We start from the raw sequence: 24,741 nt of genomic DNA, 5'->3' as shown, positions 1-24,741 counted from the left end.
CCGTGGATTCGTCTCAGCTGTGTATCATTTTGATATCACAGTGTTTGAATCCAGCTTTGCAGAAACTGTGGAAGCGGCCAGTTAACTGCTGAAGGCAGATGTAAAAGCATGTAAGTTTTAAGTACACGATTTCTATGAAACTACTTTAGCGGTTATGTGTGTTTTAATGTATGGAACAATACATCAACAGTGGCATTGACTCTACTGAATTCGACTGTTTTAGTTAGGATGCAACTGATTTTTTAAAAATGTGGATTAGAGGTTGGGGATTTAGCTCATCGGTAGAGCACTTGCCTAGCAAGCACAAGGCCCTGGGTTCGGTCCCCAGCTCCGAAAAAAAGAAAAAAAAATGTGGATTAACCAAGAATCTATGGGTTGTCCCTACCCTTACCTGGGCATGTTTCATCCTCTTTGTCTTAAAACCCACTTTTTTAATTGGATATTTTTTATTTACATTTCAAATGTTGTCCCCTTCCCCCACCCAACCCACCCAACCCACCCACCCCACCCACCCCTTCCTGCCTCCCCACCCTGACATTCCCCTACACTGAGGGTCTAACCTTGGCAGGACCGAGGGCTTCCCCTTCCACTGGTGCCCTTACTAGGCTATTCACTGCTACCTATGCAGTTGGAGCCCAGTGTCAGTCCATGTATAGTCTTTGGGTAGTGGTTTAGTCCCTGGAAGCTCTGGTTGGTTGGCATTATTGTTCTTATGGGGTCGCAAATCCCTTCAGCTTAAAACCCATTCTTTAATCTGGTAATGCATCCTTCCCTTCATCCCAACTGTGTACAAAGAGAAAAGGAAACCTGTCTCTGTCAGCGACTCCTAGCACAGTACTTCTGTTCATCTTATCTTTATTCTCTACCTTTTTGAGGGTTCTCCTAGAGCTTGGGTCTGAATTCTCAAAGTTTAAAATAAAACCGGAAGTAGGACAAGTCAGTTACGGAGACAAATAAAGGCATTTTCGGTAGCTAGAGAGCTAGACATTTACCAACTCAGGAAGAAAATGTTGGAAATGATTTTTTTCCTTCCTATTTGGCAGAGAAGAAGAATAACCACATAAATCCTGGACATTTAACTTCCAGGATAAAAGCCCATCTTAATTATAAGAGTGAAGGAGAGGAAGTTTCATTAATGCCAAATGGATTTCTTTGCAGAAAATAACCACCAACACGAAACTAAGATAAAATAGAGAAATGATGTCAAGTACACTCAGGAAATTCTTTTTACCAGCTTTTCTCTCTGATGTTTTGTACTGAGGTTGGATTTTGGTTCTCAGTGGGGCAAGAACAGTGTTTTTTTTTTTTTTTTTTTTGGTTCTTTTTTTTTCGGGGCTGGGGATCGAACCCAGGGCCTTGCGCTTCCTAGGCAAAGCTCTCTACCACTGAGCTAAATCCCCAACCCCAAGAACAGTGTTTTAACAGAGTCGAATGTCCGGGATCTCCTAGGGAGTCATGCTAAGGACATTCATGACAAACAACTGGCATTTTACTAAGTAATTTAGAGTTGGCTTGTAACTGTCGGAACTGAGCTTTTCTGTGTGCCGAGAGTATGCTAGGGATGAGGCTAGTCCACCTCCAGCTTCACTGCTCGCCAGCCACAAGGCCCACACAAGTCAATTCGTTCTTTAGGCAGTTTTTCAGGGTCTTGCATAGCCCAGGCTAGCCTCGAACTTACTGGGTCGCTGCATGTTGAACTCTGAACCCCCTGCTTCCGTCTCTCAAATTCTAGATTAAAGTATATACCACCCGCCCTGTTTGTGTGGTTCTAAAGGTGGAACTCGGGCCTTCATGCATGTTAGGCAGGTGCTTTACCCAGTGACCCTCATCCCCAGACCCTTAATATTCATGAAGACCAGTTAATGGAAGTATAATGTGCAACACAAATGTAAGATATTACCAACCAGAAGCACAGACTCTGGAAGACCACTGTCTGTTTCTGCTCAGTAATGGACCGTGCACGGCGTATAGGTTTTCCTTCCAATGGCTTACTCAGTGCTGTTCCTAATATTTGTAGACAGCCAGGTCACCACAGTGTCATGCCTAAGAGGAGGTTCTCTGAATGCAGACCAGCTGTGCTTTGACCCCAGCCTCTTCACTTGTAAGCTATTTCCCTGGGCAGCTGTGTCCTCACTGAATCTGTAGTACGTATGCCATCCTCACACACACACAGACACACACAGTCACATACACACATACACACTCACACACTCAAACACACATATCCACACACACACGTATACAGACACACATACTCATACACAGACACACACAGACACACACATAGACACACACACTCACATATACAGACACACATACTTACACACACACAGCACACACATAGACACACACACTCACACATATACAGACACACATACTTACACACACAGACACACACACATATACAGACACACACACTCACACACACATATACAGACACACACACATATACAGACACACACACTCACACACACAGAGACACACAAACACACACACACTCTCACACACACAGACATACACTCACATATACAGACACACACACTCACACACACATATACAGACACGCACACATATACAGACACACACACTCACACACACAGACACACACAGACACACACACACTCTCACACACACACACACACACACACACACACACACACACACACACACACACACACACACACAGACACACACATACACACACACACACACACACAGACACACACTCACACACACAGACACACACACATATACAGACACACACACAGACACACACACAACAGAGACATGCACATACACAGACACACAGCAGAGACACACACACACACTAAGCAGAGACTCACACACATACAGCAGACAGACAGACAGACACACACACACACATACTCCAAACCAAATCAAATCCAAACAAACAAAAACAAATGAAAAAGGAAGAATGTTTTGTTGTTGTTGTTTTTGCTTTTGCTGTTTTTTGAGACAGGGACTCTGTTTAGTCTGGGCTGGCATATAACTCAGTATGTAGCCCAGGCTAGCCTCGGATTTGTGATTCCCTGCCACAATCTCTGAAGGGCTGGGATTCTAGGCATGTGCCACCATGCCTGACTTTGTATTCCTATTGTCCTTTCAGATCCCTTCGCTGCCAAATACTGTGTAGTTCAGTCCCTAACACATTCCGCTCTACAGAAACAATCCATGTGACTGATGGAAGCCGGTTATCGCATCTGAGGAGGCAGGGTTGACTGGGAATCTCTCCTGAGCCCGCCGATAGCTTCAGTGTCTGTGGAAACAGCCTCAAACTCTGAGTCATTTAGCGCTTGTGTGAATGTCACATTAGCTTTCAAGGGGGCATCATTTGCTGCTAATTAATGGTCACTTAAATCCTTAATCTCTCTCCTGTAATTGATCTTTCTCCTCACGCAAATTTGCATTCATAGTAGAAATGCAATTTATTATTTCCTCTCAGCTTATGCCAGAACCCTGCTCCATGTAAGCTTGCTTCCATTTGCTTTTGATTTTTCCCTTTTGTTCTTAGTCCTAGCTTCCAGAACTTTCTCTTTTTAACCCAACACTTCCGACACATTCTAGAAAGGATGGTTCTATCCACAGGAGATTTCCTAGGTAAGAAAGCAGAGACTGGAGTCCTTGTGAGCACAGGCTACAAGGGAACACGCCTACATCCCTTCAGAATTATACTTTAATTCCACCTCGATTTCCTGTGTTGAATCCTGCCCATTTCAGGACTTCTGCAACTGAGACTTGAATTGGGAGTTCCCAAGAGAGGCTAAAAAAAAAAAAAAGCTGCTGCCCAAAGCAAACTTTGTAGGGAGATCAGCCTGTTTTGATGTTCCCGACTTCCCCTCCCTGGTGGGGTGGGGAGGGTTACAACGTTGAGAAATGTTCTCAGGTAGACAGTCACACCACACGTTTTGACAATAACAATTCACAAAAACCTTAAAAAATAAACGATGTCCCGTGCAAGCCGCCCACCTCCATCCTGCGTGCCTGAATAGCTGCTTCCAACCTAAGCTGCTCCTCTGTGGGTGAACAGTCATGGAGTTAAAACGTTCATTAAGTTCCCAGTTCTGGTGGTAATGAAAGCAGATCTACTGCCCGCCTCCAGCCTCAGACTGCAACTCCGGCATCCACTAGGCGCCACTAAGCTCCACCAGCAGGTTTTTTGTTTTGTTTTTTTTTGGGGGGTGGGGCTTCGAGTCTTCCCCCCACCCCCACTCCCACCCCCACATTGATAAATCACAGAAATTGCTGCTTGTGGTGGCAGGTGGCAGGTGACTGCATTCATCAAGAGATGGCTCCAAATGGGATTGTTGCGCAGGGAGTAGCGATCTCATCCAGTTTCCGACTGGATCCCTCAGACCGTCAGGAGCTCATCAAAATAGGGCAATCCACACGCAGGACACCGCAGATAGCTTTCATCCCACACCGTGTCAGGAGGTGTGCAATTTGCTTCAGTCCAATGACTTATCGAAGCTTCAAAATCCCCCAAGGGTTGGCGGGCGAAGCCTGTGAACAAAATATCTTTTTGCAATTCAGAGAGAGCCCTCGCAAATCTGTCACTTCCAATCCCCTTCGCTTGTTCCTCTTGCTTGCTCTCCCCTGCCTCGACACCAATCATGACTCCTCTAACAAATCAAGATCCCTGGACCAGAGGAAATGATTGTTTCCTGAAGCCGGGGAGAATTTTCCCAAAGCAAAGATCTCATTTTCTGACAAGCACATTTTATTCAAAGACAGATGGTGTGAGAAAATAGATTTTTTTCAATGGAAACAAAAAAAAAGTGTGAACTGAACTCTCATTAATTCCATCATGTGGAAATCCATGCAGATCTTTAGGATCAATGGACTGTCCATTACACCCGGGAAATCAAAAGAAAAAGAAAACAAAAACAAAACTAAAACAGGCCTGGGGGATGGTTCAGTGGGTAAGAGTGCTCTGTTTTGAAAGTCTGAGGACCCAAGTTCTAATCCCCAGTGTCCATGAAAAAAGCCGAGCATAGCTATGTATGCACCTACAGCTACCGGATTGTAGGGGACAAAGGCATGAGTATCATGTGGCCTTGCTGGTTGCTAGTCTAGCTCCGTGTTCAGCGAGAGATCTTATCTTGAGGGAGCAAGTCAAAGACAGACAGGTCTGGACACCCAGTGTCCTCCAGGTGGAAACCTGTACCTGCCCACACTCACACACGCAAACCAACATAGGGTTTAAGTTTGAGCTCAGGGTATAGGCGAATTTTTTCATCAAACCAATAGAGTATGTTACAAGAGCAGAGATGGAATGCTGCCTCGGAATGGCCACTGTGACTTGGAACTGTAGGGACAGGTTTGCCTTGCTGAAGATTAATTTATGTATCTTTAGGATGCAGTCTCTTTTGAGGGCATGTTCTAGTCTAGTTTCCTGTTGCCATGACAAACACACTATTGTGCCAGGAAGCGTTTGTGAACCCCAAAAAGACTACCAAGGAGTTCGAGCTTGGGCCACACCACGTCTCTGATGCAGGAGAATGGGAGGCCAATTTCAGGCAAGCAGTTATAGAGGCAAGAAGGGGATATCTAGCCTGGAACACATCTAACTGGGGGGCCACTGTGGCCTTTGACGTAATTGGCTGGTGCTGGGAACCAAACCATAAACGTCACTTCTGTTTTCCTCCTGATTGGTGGTTGTTGAGAAGTGACGTGTCAGGGGGCGGGCTTGTCACCTTGAGGTGCAGATTTGTTCGGGGAATAACCAGGAAACTGGTGCTAGACCTAGGCTTTGTTGGGGGCAGGCCAGGTCACCTGGAAACTACTTTATTAACTCAAGTTCAACCTTGGAAGGTTCTCTAAGATGGAGTCCCAAACCCGAAAGATCTGGTTTCTCAACACCAACCAAAAGCAGTTTGCTCATCTTACAGGTTATAGTCCCTTAAAAAGAAAGGGCAAGGGAGGGGTTGGGGATTTAGCGCAGGGGAAGAGCGCTTGCCAGGAAGCGAAAGGCCCTGGGTTCGGTCCCCAGCTACAAAAAAAAGAAACCAAAAAAAAAAAAAAAAAAAAAAAAAAAAGAAAGGGCAAGGCAGGAACCCAAGACCCTAGCAGCATGAACTGAAGCATGAACATGGAGGAACACTGCTTACTGGCTCGCTCCCACGCTCTGGATCAGTTGCCCTCTTAAATGGCAGAGGCCCCGTCTGCCCATAGATGATACAGCTTACCATGGGCTGTCTCCCTGTGGCATCAATTAATAGTCCAGACAATCTCCCACAAACGTGCTCACAAGCCAGTCTGGGGGAGGCCATTCCTCAGCTGAGTTTCAAACTAACAACAGAGAGATTAGCCATCATGGGGCACTTGGGCCTCGACTCCGTTTTTGTGTCTGCTGGAGAGCCCACCGGCTGGCTCTGTATTTACACCGACCGACGTCAGCTGACTATTGCACAGAGAGTCACTACGTCCCAGCCATGTGACTCTACAACCCACAACTCCCTAAAGATGCTCATTAACTTCATCACCTCAGCACCAGCTTTCTCTTTCTAGGTATTCTAGGCACAGCGACACCTCAGCCTGGGAATTCCTCTCTGCATCGCCTCACCAGGCAGCTGCTACAGCAGTACCACAAGGAGGTCAGACCAGTTTACAACTGGGCTGAGGCCACCACTGTCTACCTGGACCTTTGCGTCCACGCTGTATTGGATGTGGTAAGGACTGTCCTCCCTTGCTTGTTCTGGTCCTGAGTGATTGGCTGATCGAATAATTGATTGATCGAGATGGGTCTCATGTAGCCCAGGCTGGCCCTAAATTCACTTTGTGGCTAAGGATGGGCGTTGGACTTCTGGGCACTGGGATCACAGGTTGCGTATCTCCACAGCCAACTTCTTCCTGTCCTCCATACTTTATCCAGAAGTCTATTCCTGAGACTGGTTGAACTGCTGGGGCTAGGCAGCGTCTACATTCCTAGAGATGAAGTTGATGTACTTATCTTTTCCATTGTTATCGATAATTAAAATAGACATCCAGGTCTGGGGTTGCAGTTGTGAGCACCTCCCCAGTAAGACAGCATGCTTACTAGATCCACCATTATACCATCTGAAATTTGAAAGCCAGAAAACAAACAAGCAAAGAAAACCTCTGCTTTGATCGTCATGAATTCATAAAGGGCTTTTCTAGATTGCTTGCAGAGGACAGGAAGAAGGACTCGTCTGAGACCTTGTCTCGAAAACAAAACAAGACAAACAAAAAAATGTATCAAGAGAAAGGTTTGTTTTTGGCTTATGGTTTTGGACATTCCATTCCTTGGCCGAGGGGTTTCATTGCTCTGGGGCCTTCAGCAGTGCATACCACAGGATCACACATGGAGGAGCAAAGCCATTCAGTTCACACGGGGAAGAGTAGGAGGGAGCCAGGTCCCCTTCAATGCCTTATCCCAGGAGGAAGAGACCTCTTACTAGGCCCTCCCTTTCAAAGGTTTAATGACCTTCTAATAGCACAACACTGCTGACCTATCCTCTAACACATCTCAGTTGTGGTTTCCAGTGCTGTGACCAAAAGCAGCTTGGAGAGGAAAGGGGTTTTGTTTTGTTTTTAAATACTACAACATCCAGGTCACACCCCAGCACTGAAGGAAGTCAGGGCAAGGACTCAAGCAGGGCAGGAACCTGGAGGCAGGAGCTGCTGTAGAAGCCATGAAGGAATGCTGCTCACTAGCTTGCTCTTAATGGCTCCCTCAGCCTGCTTTCTTTCTTTCTTTCTTCCTTCCTTCCTTTTTATTTTATGTATATGAATACACACTGTTGTTGTCCTCAAACACAGCAGAAGAGAACATCAGATCCCATTACAGATGGTTGTGAGCCACCATGTGGGTGCTGGGAATTGAACTCAGGACCTCTGGAAGAGCAGTCAGTGCTCTTAACCACTGAGCCATCTCTCCAGCCCCTCAGCCTGCTTTCTTATAGAACACAAGACCACCTGTCTAGGGGTGGCTCCACCCACAGTTGGCTGGACCCTCCTCTCATCAATCATCAATCAAGAAAACATCCGACAGATTTGCCTACAGGTCAATACTTCGCAGGCATGTTCTTACTTAAGATCCTTCTTCACAGATGACTTTAGCTTGTGTCAAGTTGGCGTAAAACTTGCAAGCACATACCTTGTTCTCTGGAAGACGATCAATATGCAAACCTTAGTGGTACTCTTTGTGTATCACCACCATAGCAAAGCTGCAATCGTGTGCCACCAGCCCAGGGCTCTCTGGTGATGTTTTTGGTATCCCTGTCTTTTTTCCCCAGTAAATCCCACTCATGTCACCCACTGAGTTGACCACAAACTGTGAATGTGTGTGTAGACACATACATGCCACAGCACATGCATACAGGTCAGAGGACAACCTGGGGTATTGGATGTTTCCTTCCCCCTGAGTTTGAGACAGGCTCTCTCCGTTCATCTCTGCAGATGCCTGGCCCTTGGGCTTTTGGGGAATGCTCCTTTGCCCGGCTCCACTGCGCCATAGAAAAACCGTGATTGCGGTGTTTGCTAATGTGTCTGGCTTTATGTGGGTTTTAGGACCCCAAGTCACAATCCTCACTCTTCTGTAACAAGTGTAACCCATCAGCTGTGTCCCCAGCCCTGCTCTCAAGCTTGGTGTTTCTCCAAGGAAATCATAAACATGGAACCACAAACACATGACCTTTTGACCTTTGATACATTTTGTTTGTTTGTTTTTGTTTTGCCTTGTGACAGGTTCTTAGCATGTAGCCCACACGGAGCTTGAAGTCTTAGCAAATCCTCCTGCCCCAGCCTCCCAAGTATGGAGATTACAAGCAAAAATCACCACATCCAGCCAGAAAATTCATTTTCACTTTTTTTTATGAAACTAGGACTCTCTCTCTCTCTCTCTCTCTCTCTCTCTCTCTCTCCACCCCCACATTTATTTAGTCCACCACAAAGAGACAGTAGTTGTGGCAGACACAGGTGAACAGCCCTTCCACGTCACTTCCCTGAGTCTCCTCTGCAGTGCGGAATGACTGTCTATCCCTTCTTTCCTCAGTAGTATTCTAGGCCATTGTTCTTGATTTTTCATTCATTACTGGTTTAAAAAACCCATTTTAATTGACTTTATCTTGTTCATTTACCAGCTAGAATGATTTTTTTTTAATTCTTCTATTCCTTATATTCTTCCCTATCTCAGGTAACTTACACATTTTTAATAAATATTCGAGATAATAAGACACTTTAAGCATTTTTAATATTTTGTTTCAGTTATTTGTGATAGGGTCTCACATAGCTCAGGCTAGCTTTTTTTTTTTTTTAAAGAGATTTATTTATTTATTATATGTAAGTACACTGTAGCTGTCTTCAGTCACACCAGAAGAGGGCATCGGATCTCACTACAGATGGTTGTGAGCCACCATGTGGTTGCTGGGATTTGAACTCAGGACCTTTAGAAGAGCAGTCATTGCTCTTCACCACTGAGCCATTTCTCCAGCCCCTCAGGCTAGCTTTGAATTTACCATGTAGCTAAGGATGACCCTTAACTCATGATTCTTCTGCCTCTATATTCCAAGTGCAGGGATTACAGACTTGTATGTACCACCTCGCCTGGTTTTATGCAGTGCTGGGACCCTGCACTTTATTCCAGACCCAGACCCTTTTTTTCTATTTAGATCTTAGTGATAATATGCAGAATCTTTTTTTCTCTTTTTTTCTTTTCTTTTAATTTTTTTGAGACCAGCACTTTGCTATGTAGCCCAGGCCTGCATAGAGTTCATTATCCAGCCCAGATTAGTCTGGAACGAGTGGCCATCTTCCTGTCTCAGGCTGCTGAGTGCTTGGCTTGATTATGGGCATGGTGGCCCATGCTGTATTCCCATCACTCTGGAGACAGAAACAAGAACATCAGGAGTTCGGGGCTAGTCCTGCATGGCAAGTTTAACACCAGTCTAAGATACACAGATTCCTTCACTCACTCAATCAATGGTACTCCCCAGATTCCTCCTTTTAACAACAAGTTTCACGTTTGTTTGTTTGTTTTTAATTTTTTGGTTTATTTATTTGTATTTTATGTGTATGAGTGGGTTGTCTTTGTGTGTGCATCACTGACATGCCTATAACCTGTGGAGGTCAGAATAGGGCATCAGATCTCCTGGAACTGAAGTTATAGACACTTAGGAATTACCATGTGGGTGGCAGAAATCAAATCCAGGTCTCCTGGGAGAGCAGGCGTAACCACTGAGCCATCCCTCCGGCCCTTAAATCTCGCTTTTCTCAGTTTGACTTTCCCGTAAGCTAGCAAAAGTAACAGCCTTACGCTCTTAGATAGTATTGTTAAATTTAATGCCAGGAGCTATTCCTACACCAAAGACTTAGTATGACTCACACTGCTAATAGATCACTCCTTTAGGGTTCCTCTTTTTAACAGTCTCTTTTTAATTGGTTATTGAACTAGAATTCTGGAGACCTAATTTCTGGCAGCTGATGCTTTAGCTGGCTACAAGAGACAGCATTCCTTACCCTGTAGTTATTGGTGGATTATGATAACCATTCTGCTTCCCAGAGTCCAGGGGTAAACATGATCTGAATGAAGATACCTAATATGACAGCCACAATGTATACACCTGTGATCTCAGCACTTGGGAGGCTGAGGCAGGAGGATCCCTGTGAGTGTGAAGTCAGCCTGAGAGACAGAAAGAAGTTCTGTTTCAACAAACAAACAAATAAATGGCACACAATAAGAGCTGTCATGCAAAATCCCAGAGCAGGGGGATAATAAGCCCCGGGAAGGGCTTAGGATGACTCTTAGCTCTTTCCTTAACCTTCTCCTTTCGATTTTATAAGATTAAAATAGTTTCTCAGCCTTCCCTTCAGAAGTTTACTTGCAGATGAATATAGAAAAGATAAAAGGTTAGGGTGGAGGGATGGCTCAGTGGTTAAGAGCACTGACTGCTCTTCCAGAGGTCCTGAGTTCAATTCCCAGCAACCACATGGTGGCTCACAACCATCTGTAATCGGATCTGATACCCTCTTCTGGTGTGTCTGAATACAGCGGCAATGTTCTCACACAAAATAAATAAATCTTAAAAAAAAAGATATAAAGTCTTTATATTATATTTTCCTTTGGAACAAGTGTATCAAATTGAACTTTTATAATCCACCTCTTCCTGCCTTGGTAAAAGGAAGTAAAATCATTTCATTCAGTGGAGTCATGCATTATAGGTAAGGAAACACTATTAGTTTTTTGAAGACGTGTCCGCCCTCACCATGTTGTAAAGTAGTCTTATTTGCTGCTAGATTAGATTACCTCATGGTTAGAGTACATTTTCTGTCGCACGTGGATGTGTTGAAGCATGTTCATGTATGCAAATTTGTGTAGGGGTGCTGTGGGTGTATGCAGAAGCCATAGGGCAACTTCACTGCCATTCCTGTTTTAAAAATTATATTTTTATTTGTTCTCCCGTGTGTGTGTGTGTGTGTGTGTGTGTGTGTGTGTGTGTGTGTATTTGAACCACAATGTGCAAGTGAGAATCAGTTTTCTCCTGCTATTCCATAGGTCCCAGGGATTGATCCCAGGTTGTCAGGGTTTGTGTCACACATCTTTACTTGGTGAGTCATCTCACAGGCCCCTTAGCTACCATCCTCAGAGGCCGTCCACTTTATTTGCTTCCTTTTAAAACAGAGTCTCTTGCCGATCTGGAACTCATCAAGTAGGCTAGGCTGGCTCCCCAGTGAGCCCCAGGAACCCACCTGTCTCTGTCCCCTTAGCTCTCGAATTATAAGAGGGAGCCACTGCTTCTAGCATGTGTTTCTTTTAATATAGGTTTTGGGGATTGAAATTTGGTTTTATGTTCATAAATGTCCTCGTTTGCTTTTTGGTGTTGTGATAAAATATCGACCAAAGACAACTTGGGGAGGAAAGAGTTTGCTTGGCTTCTAGGTTATACCCAACATCAAGGGAAGCCAAGGCAGGAACCTAAAGGCAGGAACCTGAAGGCAGGAACTGAAGCCTACTGGATTGCTTCCCCAGGCTTGCTCAGTTTTCTTTTCTCTTCTTTTTTTCTTTCTTCCTTTTACCCTTCCTTTCTTCATTTCTTCTTCCCTCCCTCTCTCTTCCTCCCCTCCTTTCCTTTCTTTTTTTGACCGTGTCTCTCCACACAGACCTGGCTGTCCTGGAACTCACTGTGTAGAGCAGGCTCTGCCTCCCAGGACTGAGCTTAAAGACCACCATGCCCGGCTCAGTTCTCTTTCTTATACAGCCCAGACCCCCCCTGCTCAGGGATGGCGCCACCCACATCCTTCTTCAATTCTCAATTAAGAAAACACACCCCACACATGCCCACAGTCCTGTCTGATGGAGGCATTTCCTCAGCTGCAATTTCTCACGTTCCGATTTGTGTCAAGCTAACAAAAACTTTATGACAACAAGGTAAACACTCTACTGACTGGGCTGTCTTGTCTGTCTGGCCACCAACCACCCCTTTGATAATTGGGATTATAGCCTGTGTCACTATATTGCACTTGGATACAGCAACTTTTTTTTTTTTTTTTTTTTAGATACTGGGAAGGTTCTTATACTTCTGCTTTCATCCTTTGTACAGCCTTGCCTTGTCTTGTATTTTTCAGTATTTTGAGGAAGCTGGGCCTTGCGTTTCAATCTGTTTCCTTTATAATCTTTCAAACCTCAGCTTCTAAAAGAAAATTCTCTCAGCTCTCCAAGGTAACAATGATGTCTTTCTCATTTCAATCCACCTAAGTCTATGTTTTTTGTTTTTGTTTTGTTTGCTTGTTCTGAGAAAGGGTCTCTGATAGCAAAGGCTACCTTCCAAATTCACAGTGTAGCCAAGGCTGACCTTGAACTCCTGATACTCTTGCCTCTACCTCCCAAGCGCTGGGATGACAGATATGTACCCCGACACCTGGCCTGAATCTTATGTTTCTCATTGGGCATAGTCAATTGGCAAATTTCCTATTTTTGCCATGTGTAGTCAGGCACACTTGTAATACCAGTACTTTAAAGGTAGGAACTAGAGGATGAAGAACTCATGCCATCTCAGCTACAAAGCAAGTTTGAGGGCAGCCTGGGGTACGTGAGACCCCCTGTCAAGAAACAACTGCAACCAAAAGTTACTGTCCCTAATTTGCTATAAGGTTTTTGTTTGTTTGTTTTTGGGACAGGGTTTTTCTGTGTAGCCTTGACTGTCCTAGAACTTGCTCTGTAGACCAGGCTGGCCTGGAACTTGCTCTGTAGACCAGGCTGGCCTGGAACTTGCTCTGTAGACCAGGCTGGTCTGGACTGGAATTCAGAGATCCAGCTGCCTCTGCCTCCCAAGTGCAGGGATTAAAGGTATGAGCCACGGCTGCCTGGGTTGTTATAAGATTTCAGATGGAAAGACTTTGTTACTTTTATTATTTCCTGCCACATGCATTGTAATATATTTTACTTCTAAGATGCTAGATCAATACTGTAAAATAGCTAGCAATTAGGAAAACACTAATTCTAAGGTTATCTCTGTTGATGATTAGGTCACTCCAGAGACACTTTATAAATGTCACGATTATATGTTGATGCGCTCGCTCCAGCTAGTTCAGATGACATTAGTTGCATCCACCCAGCAAACAGTTCTGAAGGATCTGATAAAAATCACTCGCAGAGTCTGTTCAAACCAGCATGCTCCCTCTGTGAGCAGCCAACTTGTCAGATGCCTCTGCCAGCAGCTGTACTGCTGGCAACTTTGTGTCTGAATGAAGAACTCGCAGCCCGGCTCCCATCATGGCTCCTTCTCCTCCCTTCTCATGTTTTGCCTCCTGTTTTGTTTATGGAACAGCCTACAGTCTTGTCTTCGAATTTCTGAGTATTATGAGTACCTTAGGGAAATCTGATTATGGAGATAATCTACTCAACAGTGAAGAGTTTCAATTTGTTTCTATTGAGTTTTGTCAATTCCGAATACTGAATCCCGGATACCTTTGTATTCCAGTCCATTGACTGGAGCCTCCCAGCCAGACGTTGAGGCATCTGTTTCCATAGTCTCCGGAACTAGGAAAGATAAATAAGAATGTGAGGGAATTATCTGTATATTTGCTAACCACCAATTTAGATCTAAATAGACTCCCTCTGTTAGGAAGACTAATGAATTCCAATTCTCGGAAATATCCTTTGCTTTTAACAAGCAAGATGGAAGGTATCTAAAGAAAAAAGAGAGGCACACAGAGGGAAGAGCTGTGAATAATGCCACCAGAGAACCAATTACATTCACCAGCTGGCATTGGGAAACTTGTATCTTTCACAGAAAAAAAAAAAGATAAAAAAAGAAAAAAGTTTTTTGGCTTTAGCTTCCAACTACTTTTTGACTTTGTGTTCTTTAGGTCTAACTGATGAGTCTTGCTAGTTACCCCCATAAAATTCTAGGATCAGAAAAAAAATGTGTAAACCTCGTTTCTAGGTGTAAAACAGCAAAGCAATAGGCAAGAGAGAAGTGAGGGCCAGTGCCAAGATGACTGGCAGCCAGGGTCATCTGGATGACTTGACAGCAGAAAAGAGAGAGACCATGCCATCGGATGGTCTCTTCCCCAGCCATCGGACCAACGAGAAATGTCTATAGGGTCCCATGACAGTGACAGAGAAATCAGTAAATAATGCAGTTGTGGAAATAAAGACAATGTTTCTGTGAGATCCACAGGTAAAGGAGCTCCCTCCTCAGAACCTACATAGAAGGAGAAAACCCAGTTCTCAGATTGTCCTTTGACCTCCACACTAACACTGTGGAATCTGTGTGCATCCAAACAGACACTCAGACACGAATGTCATTTTTTTTTTAAAAAAAGAAAAGTATTCCCATGAAAGCACAGTTAATAGTTTGTTTCCCCTTAATATAAACTGCATTTTGGACTTTTAAAAAATATCTACCTGTAGGGGTTCCTCACAGATTATAACTAAGTCTAGCCGAACTTGGGTGCATAAGGTCGATGGATCCCGTAATCACTAGACTCATACATTTCCTAAAGAAGTGAAGTGAGTGGCATCCCCTGATCTTGGTCTCTCAGTAGAAGACTTTAAAAAAAAAAGAAAAAAAGGAAAAACCCTTCCAGAACCCCTGCTGAGCCAATCTTGGCTGGGGGTCCCCACTGGTCCTTCCACAAGCTGTTCCTTGGGGAAATATTTGTGAATTCAATCTTTTCACTTTGCATACCGGCTTTAAAACCTGCCTCTCTCAAGTATCTATTTAAAGTCCATAAAAATCTGTAGAACCAGTGAGTTCAAAGCAGCCTTTGTTGAGCCTGGAAAACAAGGCTCTCAGTCTCTCCCTCTTTCTTCTTTCCCACAGTACCTAGAGATGCGTATTCAGCCAGGACTCACTTCCTTGACTGTAAAAGAGGGAAACTTTAATCTAAAAAGGTTATTGTGTTTCCTTTGGGTTTGGGAGGTAGCTCAGCCCGGGGATGCTTGCTTAGTGCGCATGAAGCCCTAGGTTCTTTTCCTCACCCTTGCTGGCACGGTGGTGAGCGCCTGATCCAAGCACCAGGGAGGTGGAGGCCCAGGAAGCAAACTCAGATCTTCTGTGAGAGGACTCCTGACTGCTGAGCTCCCTCTCCAGCTCCCTGAGGAGCTTGTAAAGACAGGCTCTCAGTATTTTAGGCTGATCTTAAGCTACTTACGTAGCCGAGGGTGACTTTGAATACTGGGTCCTCCTGCCTCTGCCTCCCAAGGGATGGGACCACAGGAGTGAAGCCACAAGCTTAGGTTTTGTTGAGCCGTGCTTCGACTTTGCCTGGTTGCTTAGCAAGTCATCCATTTGCCCTAGGTTTTTTGCAGTTGTTCGTAGAGCCTCTTAGGAGCCTTCGTGCTTCCTTGGTATGTGTTGTAATGTCTTGGGGCCAGGGGGAGATGGCTTAGTTGGTCAAAGCACTTATTCCATTCCCAGAACTCACAGCAGAAGGCAAGAAATGACTCTAACATGTGTGCCATGGCATATACACGCAAACTCACCACAGGACAACAACAACATTGATAATAATAATACTCTAATGCCTTATTCTCTTTTCTAATTTTATTATTTAGGCCTTCTCCCCCCCCCCCTTTTTTTTTATTGACTTGAGTATTTCTTATTTACATTTGGTGTTATTCCCTTTCCTGGTTTCAGACCCAACATCCCCAGTCCTCCCCTCCCTTCTTTATTGGTGTTCCCCTCCCCTTCCTCCCCCCATTTCCACCCTCCCCCCCACAATCTAGTTCACTGGGAGTTCAGTCTTAGCAGGACCCAGGGCTTCCCCTTCCCCTGGTTATCTTACTAGGATATTCAATGCTACCTATGAGGTCAGAGTCCAGGGTCAGGCCATGTATAGTCTTTAGGTAGTAGCTTAGTCCCTGGTAGGCCTTCTCTCAATAATGCAATTAAAATTTTGTTAACTCTGTTTACCTTTATAAATTTAAAGGTTTTAAATTGTTTTTGAAGTATGTGCACCGGCGTTTATGTGTGTTTGTGTGTGTGTGTGTGTGTGTGTGTGTGTGTGTGTGTGTGTACCACCTGTGTGCAGCACCCTCAGAGTTCAGAAGAGGGTGCTGGATGCTGGAACAAGTTCTCTTAACTGTTGAGCCATCTCTCCAGCTCTAACATATTTACATTTATTTTTATATATATGTGTGTGCTTGCATGTCTTTACATGTGCTACAGTTTATGTAGGCCAGAAGAAGCCATCAGAGTCCTTGAAACTGTAGTCGCAGGCAGTTGTGAGCTGCCAGATGTGGGTCAGGGAACCACACCCAGGTCCTCTGCAAGAGCTGCCAGTGCACTTAACTGCCAAGCCATCTCTCCAGTCCCACATGAAACTTCTTAACTTTGTTTACCCCCATCCCCTTTTCACTTGTTGCTTCCGCTCTTGAATCTAAGAAAACTTCACCAATTTCAAAGTCACAGGGATCTGAGAGCTTTCTAGTCTCAGCTCTAACATTCAGGCTTCTGATCCATTTTTATCGTTAATATTTGTAAGATACTTTATGTGTGAAATAACTCTTCTCTTTTTCATTTACTTTTTTAAAAAAGATTTATTTATCCTATGTATATGACCTCACTGTCCGTGACACACCAGAAGAGGGCATCAGATCCAATTACAGATGGTCGTGAGCCACCATGTGGTTGAATTAACCTTTGGAAGAGCAGCTAGTGCTCTTAACCGTTGAACCATCTCTCCAGCCCCAACTCTTCTCTTTTGATCCCTAAAAGCATCTTAATTTTGGAATGTTTCTTACTGGGTGAGATATGGAAAATTCGGAGGAAGGGGCTTTCATTGTTGGTACTGCTACTGCTGTTGCAGGGGCTCTTTAAGCAAAGAGTCGCTAAGATAAAAGGTGGCTCAATGGTTAAGAGCACTGGCTATTCTTCCAAAGGATCTGGGTTTCATCCCAGCCCCCAAATAGTAGCTCACCATCATCTGTAATTTCAACTTTGTGGAGTCCAGTGACCTTTCCTGGCTTCCACTGGTACCAGGCACAAACATGGTACACAGATATACACAAAGGCAAAAGTCTCGTGCAGAAAATAATTTTGGGGGGGGCAGAAAATAATTTTTTTAATTTAAAATATTACTGAGTTATTGCAGACATGGGAACTCACATCTGTTGTCCTGAAGGTATACCTTACCAATATTGAGCTCATCAGTCTGTTTCATAAGCAGACACATTTAAATACAAAGTAACCTAGCAGAAATGGCTGCATGTGTCAACACAGATAGCTCTCATGGAAGGATTATGAATAATATCTTGATTAGAAATAGAAGTTGGGTCTCATCTTTTCAGCTCAATGTTGGCTGAGACCTACGTACTCTTTTTTTTGGTTTGATTAATGGCAGAATAACTAATTAGAGAGGAAAAGAGATTAGAAAATCACTCAAAATGTTAAGTGCAGTCAGAGTGCTATGTTGTCATGGATAATAGAGCAACATTCAAAGCCACAGGTGTTCACGATAAGCAGGAACTGAGACTACTTGGGTATCAAGGAGGCTAGGTAATGTTTTTAAAAACAGCACTAGCTGGTTGGGTTTGATTTTGCTCCCTTTTAAATTGTCAGATGCATGAGGAAATTCTTTTTGCTCTGCAGGACGTACAGAATCAAAAATTAAAGACAAGCATGTGGTACCGAGAGGTAAGTGATGCTTCATCTCTCTCTGCATGCTGCTTTCCTGATCGGGATCTTCCATTATTCTGAGGAGGAAGTACTGCCTTTGGAATAGTCCCTTAGCTCAGCAGCAGGCCTAGTTTATTAGAATCCATGCAAGGATGTAGTCATAGACTGGATTTTCTTCCCCCTACACATTAAGGGCTGATGAATTGGGTCAGTACTCAGTTATGTCAGTGGACTTAAGCTTCCTCGTTTTTGATGGTTCCTGTTTGACTCCTAACAGGTTTGGAATGATGAGTTTCTGTCCTGGAACTCTAGTCTGTTCGATGATATTCAAGAGATCTCTCTCCCTCTCAGTGCCATCTGGGCCCCTGATATCATCATTAATGAGTTGTAAGTGTGCTGGAACAGATCTCTGTGGCCTTGGGGTTGATTCACCTGCTCCAACCCAAGTGCTGTTTACTTTCAGTCATTGCTGTTATACTTTTGTTTTCTTCAGTCACTGGGGTCGTCATACTATAAGGGATATTCAGGATGGAGTGGTCATGAGTTGACATCATTTAAGATACAAATTGCGGGGCTGGAAAGATGGCTTAGTTAAGAATCTGTACTGCTTTTCCCAGCACCTATATTGGGTAGCTTATAGTCTCCTGTAACTTAACTCCTGGAGATCTGATGCCCTTTTCTGCGCTATCTATCTATCTATCTATCTATCTATCTATCTATCTATATTTGATTAATGGTGCTTGGAGCTCCTGTCTATGTTGTAGCAGTTAATTGATGAGACTCATCATTTCTGAATGCATCCTTCAGGGCCAATCATCTCATGGGAAGTATCATTCTGTCCTCTTTTTCTAAGTGTAGCTTTGGGTCTCATGGTCACTACCTCCTACTCACTTCTGTGTATGTTCAAAATGACTAAAGTCTTCTTCCTAACAGGTTCTCTTGTGTTTCATATAGTGTGGATGTCGAAAGGTCTCCTGACCTGCCCTATGTATACGTGAACTCTTCCGGAACGATTAGAAACCACAAGCCCATCCAGGTGGTCTCCGCATGCAGTTTGCAGACATACGCTTTCCCCTTTGATATCCAGAACTGCAGTCTCACCTTCAATAGCATCCTGCACACAGGTAAATAAACCATGAGAGCCACGGTCTACCAGGAACACGTATGCTATGTGGGCATACATAGGTGAAATGATATTAACTTCAGATCTATTTCACTCATACACATAATTGATTATTTAAAAATAAACCTCAGAGGCTAGAGAGATGGCTTAGCAGTTAAGAGTACTGGCTGTTCTTTCAGAGAACTTGGGGGTCAATTCCCAGCATCCTCGTGGTGGCTCACAACTGTAACTCCTGTTCCAGGAGATCTGACGCCTTCACACCTTCACACATGCAGGCAAATCACCAATGTCCATAAAATAAAATAAAAGAAATTACAAAGTAACTTCAGCTGGATGTGGTAGCACACGCTTGAAATCCCAGCACTTTGGAGGTAGAGGCAGGAAGAACAAAAACAACAAAACCATAAGCCTCTTGATGCAGTGGGTTTTTCCGAATTCAAACAAGGCACAGTGTTATAACCCACTAGTGCTGTTAATTTGTTATTATAATATTATAATATTATAATTCTATCACTGCTGAGAATGTTCTAGAAGTCACAGGGCATGCTTCGTACACTGTGGAGAACAGGTTCCAAACTCTAAGTTCACGGCTTAATAAAAATTAGAAATATTTTTGTTTCCTACCTCTGCTCTTTAATTCAAATACTGGTGATACCAGGGCTGCGGGGGTCAGGATAAAAGGAAGGGCTAAAACTGGGAATTGGGAAGGTGACGGTGCTGGTCCCCTTTCTCCCCCCGGAAGTCTATTGTTTCTGTTGGTTTTTAGTGGAAGACATAGACCTGGGCTTCCTGAGGAACCAAGAAGACATTGAGAACGACAAAAGATCTTTTCTGAATGACAGCGAGTGGCAGCTTCTTTCTGTGACCTCCACTTACCACATCCGGCAGAGCAGCGCTGGTGACTTCGCACAGATTCGGTTTAATGTAGGTTCTCCTTCCCACCCGTTACCCGATCCCCTGCGGTCCTCCGCCTTCTCTGCTGAGCTGTGGGCTCTGCTGGATTACAGCTCCTCATTACCCCCTGAGAACAGTGTGCTGCGATGGCTCTGCCCATCCACCTGTGCACCAGTGTCTTCGAGCAGAGACCCTGAGCCTGGTAGCCCAGGATCCTCTGTAATCTCCTGCAGGGGAATCAGAGAACAGTGCACAGATTCCAGAGATCCAACCCATCTCACAGCAGAAACCACTGAACCTTTTGGCTTATGCAGACATTATCATTTTTAATTGCCACTGAGAACGAAGCCCACAGCAATCTACACACCATCAGCCTTACAATGAATTGGAAAAAAAAAAAAAAAAAGAAGCCAAAGACAACAACAAAAACGCTCGCCAACATAACTGTCCCATTTTTAATTGAGAAAAATATCAATTAATTTTAGAAGCAGATGCACAAAATGGTCACATTACTAAGCCGAGTCTCTGAAGGGATGAGCAGATCGTCATCTGCGTGGCCCCCAGAGACAAAGAGTAGGGCTGGGATGTAGCTCTGTTGGTAGCTTACATGGATCCCGCTGGCCTCATAAACCACGCATGATGACACACACCTGTGATACCAGTGCCGGGAAGGTGGAGGCCAGAGGGTTAGAACTGATTTTTGAGGCTAGCCTGGGCTACATGAGATCCTATTTCAAAAAAGGAAGGACAAGGAAAGGAGACAGGAAGGAAAAGGGAAAGGGAGGGAAGAAGGAGAAAAATAAGAGAAAGAAAAAAGAGATAGATAGATATACAGACTGACAGACAGACAGACAGAGAGATAATGCAAACAAGCTACTAGTGGCTTCAGGGTCAGAGGAACTGCTGACCAGAGCATGCCGTGGGCATGCTAACATGATGCTCTGATGCATCCCAAGATGTCTGTCCTGAAGGGCTGGGAGGAGGGCAGTGGTGCCCACCACTCTTCCTGCAGAGCTTCTGCTCCTCCGGCTTCCCTAGCAAACCACCTTGTCATGATCACAGGTCGGTTCATATCACATAGAGACTCACAGTGCTAGGATAAGGCTGCACAGAGTGAAGGTGCCATTTGTGACAGGATGGGAAGGTGGTATTCATGTCAAGGAATGAATCCAGTTAGAGAACAGAGGCTGCAAACAGGTCAGGAGTGCCCGTGACATAGATTCCCCCCAGAAACAGGCCTTGGGGGAATGAGGAGGTGCCTGCTGACCAAACTAAAGATAGATGCAAAGAATCAGAGTGAGATTAACTGTGACTGAGGGCATGAGTGGCCGTTGTTGATGGAAATGTGTGTGTTTTCTAGAAAAATGTTCATTAAACCAGGGCCTTAACGTGCTGGAGTTTGAGCCTCCCTTGTGGCCACCCGTATGGAATAGACAGCCTAGTACAACATGTGCTTGTGGAGCCCAAGATTCTGGACCAGAGTTCTTTCTGACTCAGAATTTAATGACGTGTCCATTGTGTGCCCACTCTCATTCCTTTGTTTTGTGATCCTAGGGCTCTAACAAGGGCCTCTCTCGTGCAAGGCAAGCAAGCATTCTACCACTGACCACATCCCCAGTTCCCGTCCACTCGCTTTCAGTAAGAAAAAGAGAGCAGGGGGAAGAACGCTTTTTTTTTTTTTTATTTCAATGAGTTTCTTCTTGGCAAAGAGTAAACACCTCATTAATTTTAAAGATATCAGCCTGCAAACATTATTAATGCAGCCCAAATAATGGAGAACATTAAAGGGAAATGTGAGGGAATGGCACATGCAAGGTGGAACCAGTCACCTACCAAGCACTCCACGGCATGCTACACACATCATTACCTGCACTGCACGGAGACAGGCCAAGGAAAGAGGAGGCAGGTAAGCAGGAGTGTGTGTGTGTGTGTGTGTGTGTGTGTGTGTGTGTGTGTGTGTGTGTGTGCATGCCCCTGTGTTGGTTCTCTCTCTCTCTTTCCAATTACATGTCATTCTTTCCCCTAAATATTACCTTGTCTTTTTGAGAGCAGCAGGATCTGTTTGGAATAGGAGAGAAGGTAGGTGCTCCTTCCTGGGAGGTATCCCTCCGCAAAGGAACCATGGTTCACTTCCTTTACCCTCTTCATCACCACATCCTTCTCTGTTAAAGTGTTCCCACAGTATTGTCTTGGAAGAAGGAACACATACATTTGACTTTATGGCCTGAAGTTTTCTCCAAGGTACCTTTGCCCTGGGGCTAAGGTGGGTCACCTGGCAGGCTGGCTCCCACCTGACTCTCTCTGAAACCGTTTCCCAAAGAATCCCCTGGAAAGTCACAAATCGATCAACCAGACTCATTAAGTGATCCTGCAGCTCCGAAAGACTTGTATGTTCCAGAACCCTCACTGGTTTTCATCTCACAACCTCCATCCCTTCCCCTGTGGTTGCCATGGGTCCTATGCCTGCCATTGTTCTTTAATACCATATAAGACATTCTGAATTTAGCATCTGAGGTATCCTGGTGTCATACAAAAGCGCCTGGCCAATATTATAGTATTTGGAGTCCAACTCTGTGCTAAGAGTGGGCTCATTGGTGTCCTGACAGCAAAGGACCATCTTCCTGTTAATCCAACCACTCACTGTGTTCTGGCAGAGGTAGGGACAGTTGGAACACTCAAGAGAGACAAAATGTACCATCTCTTCAAAATGTACCACACACACACACACACACACACACACACACACACACACACACACACACACACACGAGGCTACTGTTTATCTAGCATCAAATACTTGGGATGCTGTTAGCTCCAGGGAGCACAATCATAGCCACTAGTGCTGGGACACATACTGCTTATCACAGGGCACTGCTGCCACTTTAGAATCCAGCTACATTCCACGGGGGGCCCAGACAAAGCTCTTCTGTCTGCAAGGATGTTTGTGTACAGCCTGGGACCCAGTCCAACAGCCATGGGAGAGGAGATTACTTCCAATACATATTGGAAGTGCTGGTTTCCAGAACGCAGCAGGATGAACATTCGATTTCTGTATGACCTTGCAAGAGCGGGCAGGAGTAGGGGGGAAAAATAGAGAAGCCATTTTGGATGGCAAGGGACTCACCAGGCAAAGGAAACTCACGAAGGACTGGGGAAATGAAAAGGAGATTAGGGAGAGAGGGATACCTTGCTCATCTCTTTCTATCACAATCCTCATGCCTTTTCTAGATGAGGGCAATGTTGATGAGCTGTCCGTTGAACACTTCAAATGCTTAGGATCTAAGACATTCTGGCATCCATCAAAAGTCCTTGATCAATATTGTGGTTGAGGCTCATACATGACAGGTTGGCCTTCCACGGAGGAGGGAGGAGGGAGGAGGTGGGAGAGGAATCTTAAGCTCTAGAATCCTCCTGGGAGTGTTCAAGGAATATAGGAATCACAAACTCTCACTTAATCCAGCCCAACCACAGTCTACATCCCCAAAGTCCTCACTCGGGTGCAAGACTCTCACTTAAATGGCAGCAACTTTCCCATTCTTTCTGAACTGGGGGGTATTAGGAAAGCCTTGGAAGGAGAGGAAAACAGGCTTCTGTATGAAGCGTCAGTCTGGGCGTCAAAATTCCAAGTATGTCATAAAGACGGTCATGCAAAATTGAGTACTGGTGGGGTCTACCATCAAGGAGGCCATTAGAGGCTAACCTTGGGGCCTGTTCCATCTCCAAGGAGCTCTCCACAAACACATTCTGAATTAGATTGATCTCTTTCATTAACATCAATAGGCTCCAAATACCTTTGTGTACATATTATTACCTGGCTTTAATGGATAATGAAATTGTGGCATAATATTGCTAACACCTGAAGGGTGTCTAATGGAGAACACGGACTGAAACTAAAGTGCCTTTTCTTCCTTTTCTGTGGAATTTAAAGGCACCAGCTCCTTTAGTCCATTAGGAATGATGAGCTCTGGGTAGGGCAGGCATACAGAAAATAGTGTCATACTGAGCAGGTGACACATTCCTCTCGAAGAAGCAGGAGTCATTGGTTCTTATGTGATGTATGAGAGGAGGCCCATATGAAGCCTGACCCCAGTGGGATGCCCCATTTGGGCTAATGTCACATCCCATTCTGTTGGAACGAAGAGTAGCATCAGTAACAGAAGCTGATGTAGTTCAGAGAATATCTGTCTTCTCGGGCTTAATGGTTGTTGGAATTTGATCTCTGTTGCTGGGGTAAATTACTGTGACCAAAAGCTACTTGGGGAGGAAAGGGTTTATTTGACTCATGTTTCCAGGTTACACTATCATCAAAGGGAGTCAGGGTAGGAATGCGAGGCAGGAAGCTAAAGCAGAAACCCCAGAGGAACAGTGCCTGTACTCCAGATTGCTCATTCCTAGGTTCGTGCTTGGCTATATATAGCTCAGGACCACCTGCCTAGGGATGGTGCCACCCACAGTGGGCAGCACCCTTCTGCGTCAAGCAATGATCAAGACAATCTCCCAAAGACAGGCCCAGAGACCGATCTGATCTAGACAGTTCCTCAGTCAAGTTTTTTTCTCCCAGATAACTCTAGGCTGTATCAAATTGTCAGTTAAAGCTAACATGGACAACGACAGGCATATGAG

At 44.7% G+C, this 24,741-nt stretch overlaps 1 protein-coding gene across 1 annotated transcript in view; it reads left to right on the top strand.

Moving 5' to 3' along the window:
• The window catches only part of Htr3b (5-hydroxytryptamine receptor 3B), a 29,891-nt gene that overhangs the window by 545 nt on the left and 4,605 nt on the right, over positions 1-24,741 (top strand). The window contains exons 2-6 of the mRNA XM_032911255.1: positions 6,529-6,689; positions 18,075-18,119; positions 18,379-18,488; positions 19,056-19,225; positions 19,991-20,148. Of these exons, the coding sequence (XP_032767146.1) occupies positions 6,529-6,689; positions 18,075-18,119; positions 18,379-18,488; positions 19,056-19,225; positions 19,991-20,148 (644 nt within the window). The remainder of the gene's footprint in view (positions 1-6,528; positions 6,690-18,074; positions 18,120-18,378; positions 18,489-19,055; positions 19,226-19,990; positions 20,149-24,741) is intronic.

Source organism: Rattus rattus, chromosome 8 (genome assembly GCF_011064425.1).
Source record: "Rattus rattus isolate New Zealand chromosome 8, Rrattus_CSIRO_v1, whole genome shotgun sequence".
In the NCBI taxonomy this organism is placed as follows: domain Eukaryota; kingdom Metazoa; phylum Chordata; class Mammalia; order Rodentia; family Muridae; genus Rattus; species Rattus rattus.
The sequence above is the reverse complement of the archived record's forward strand: the minus strand, read 5'-3'. Positions and strand labels throughout refer to the sequence as shown.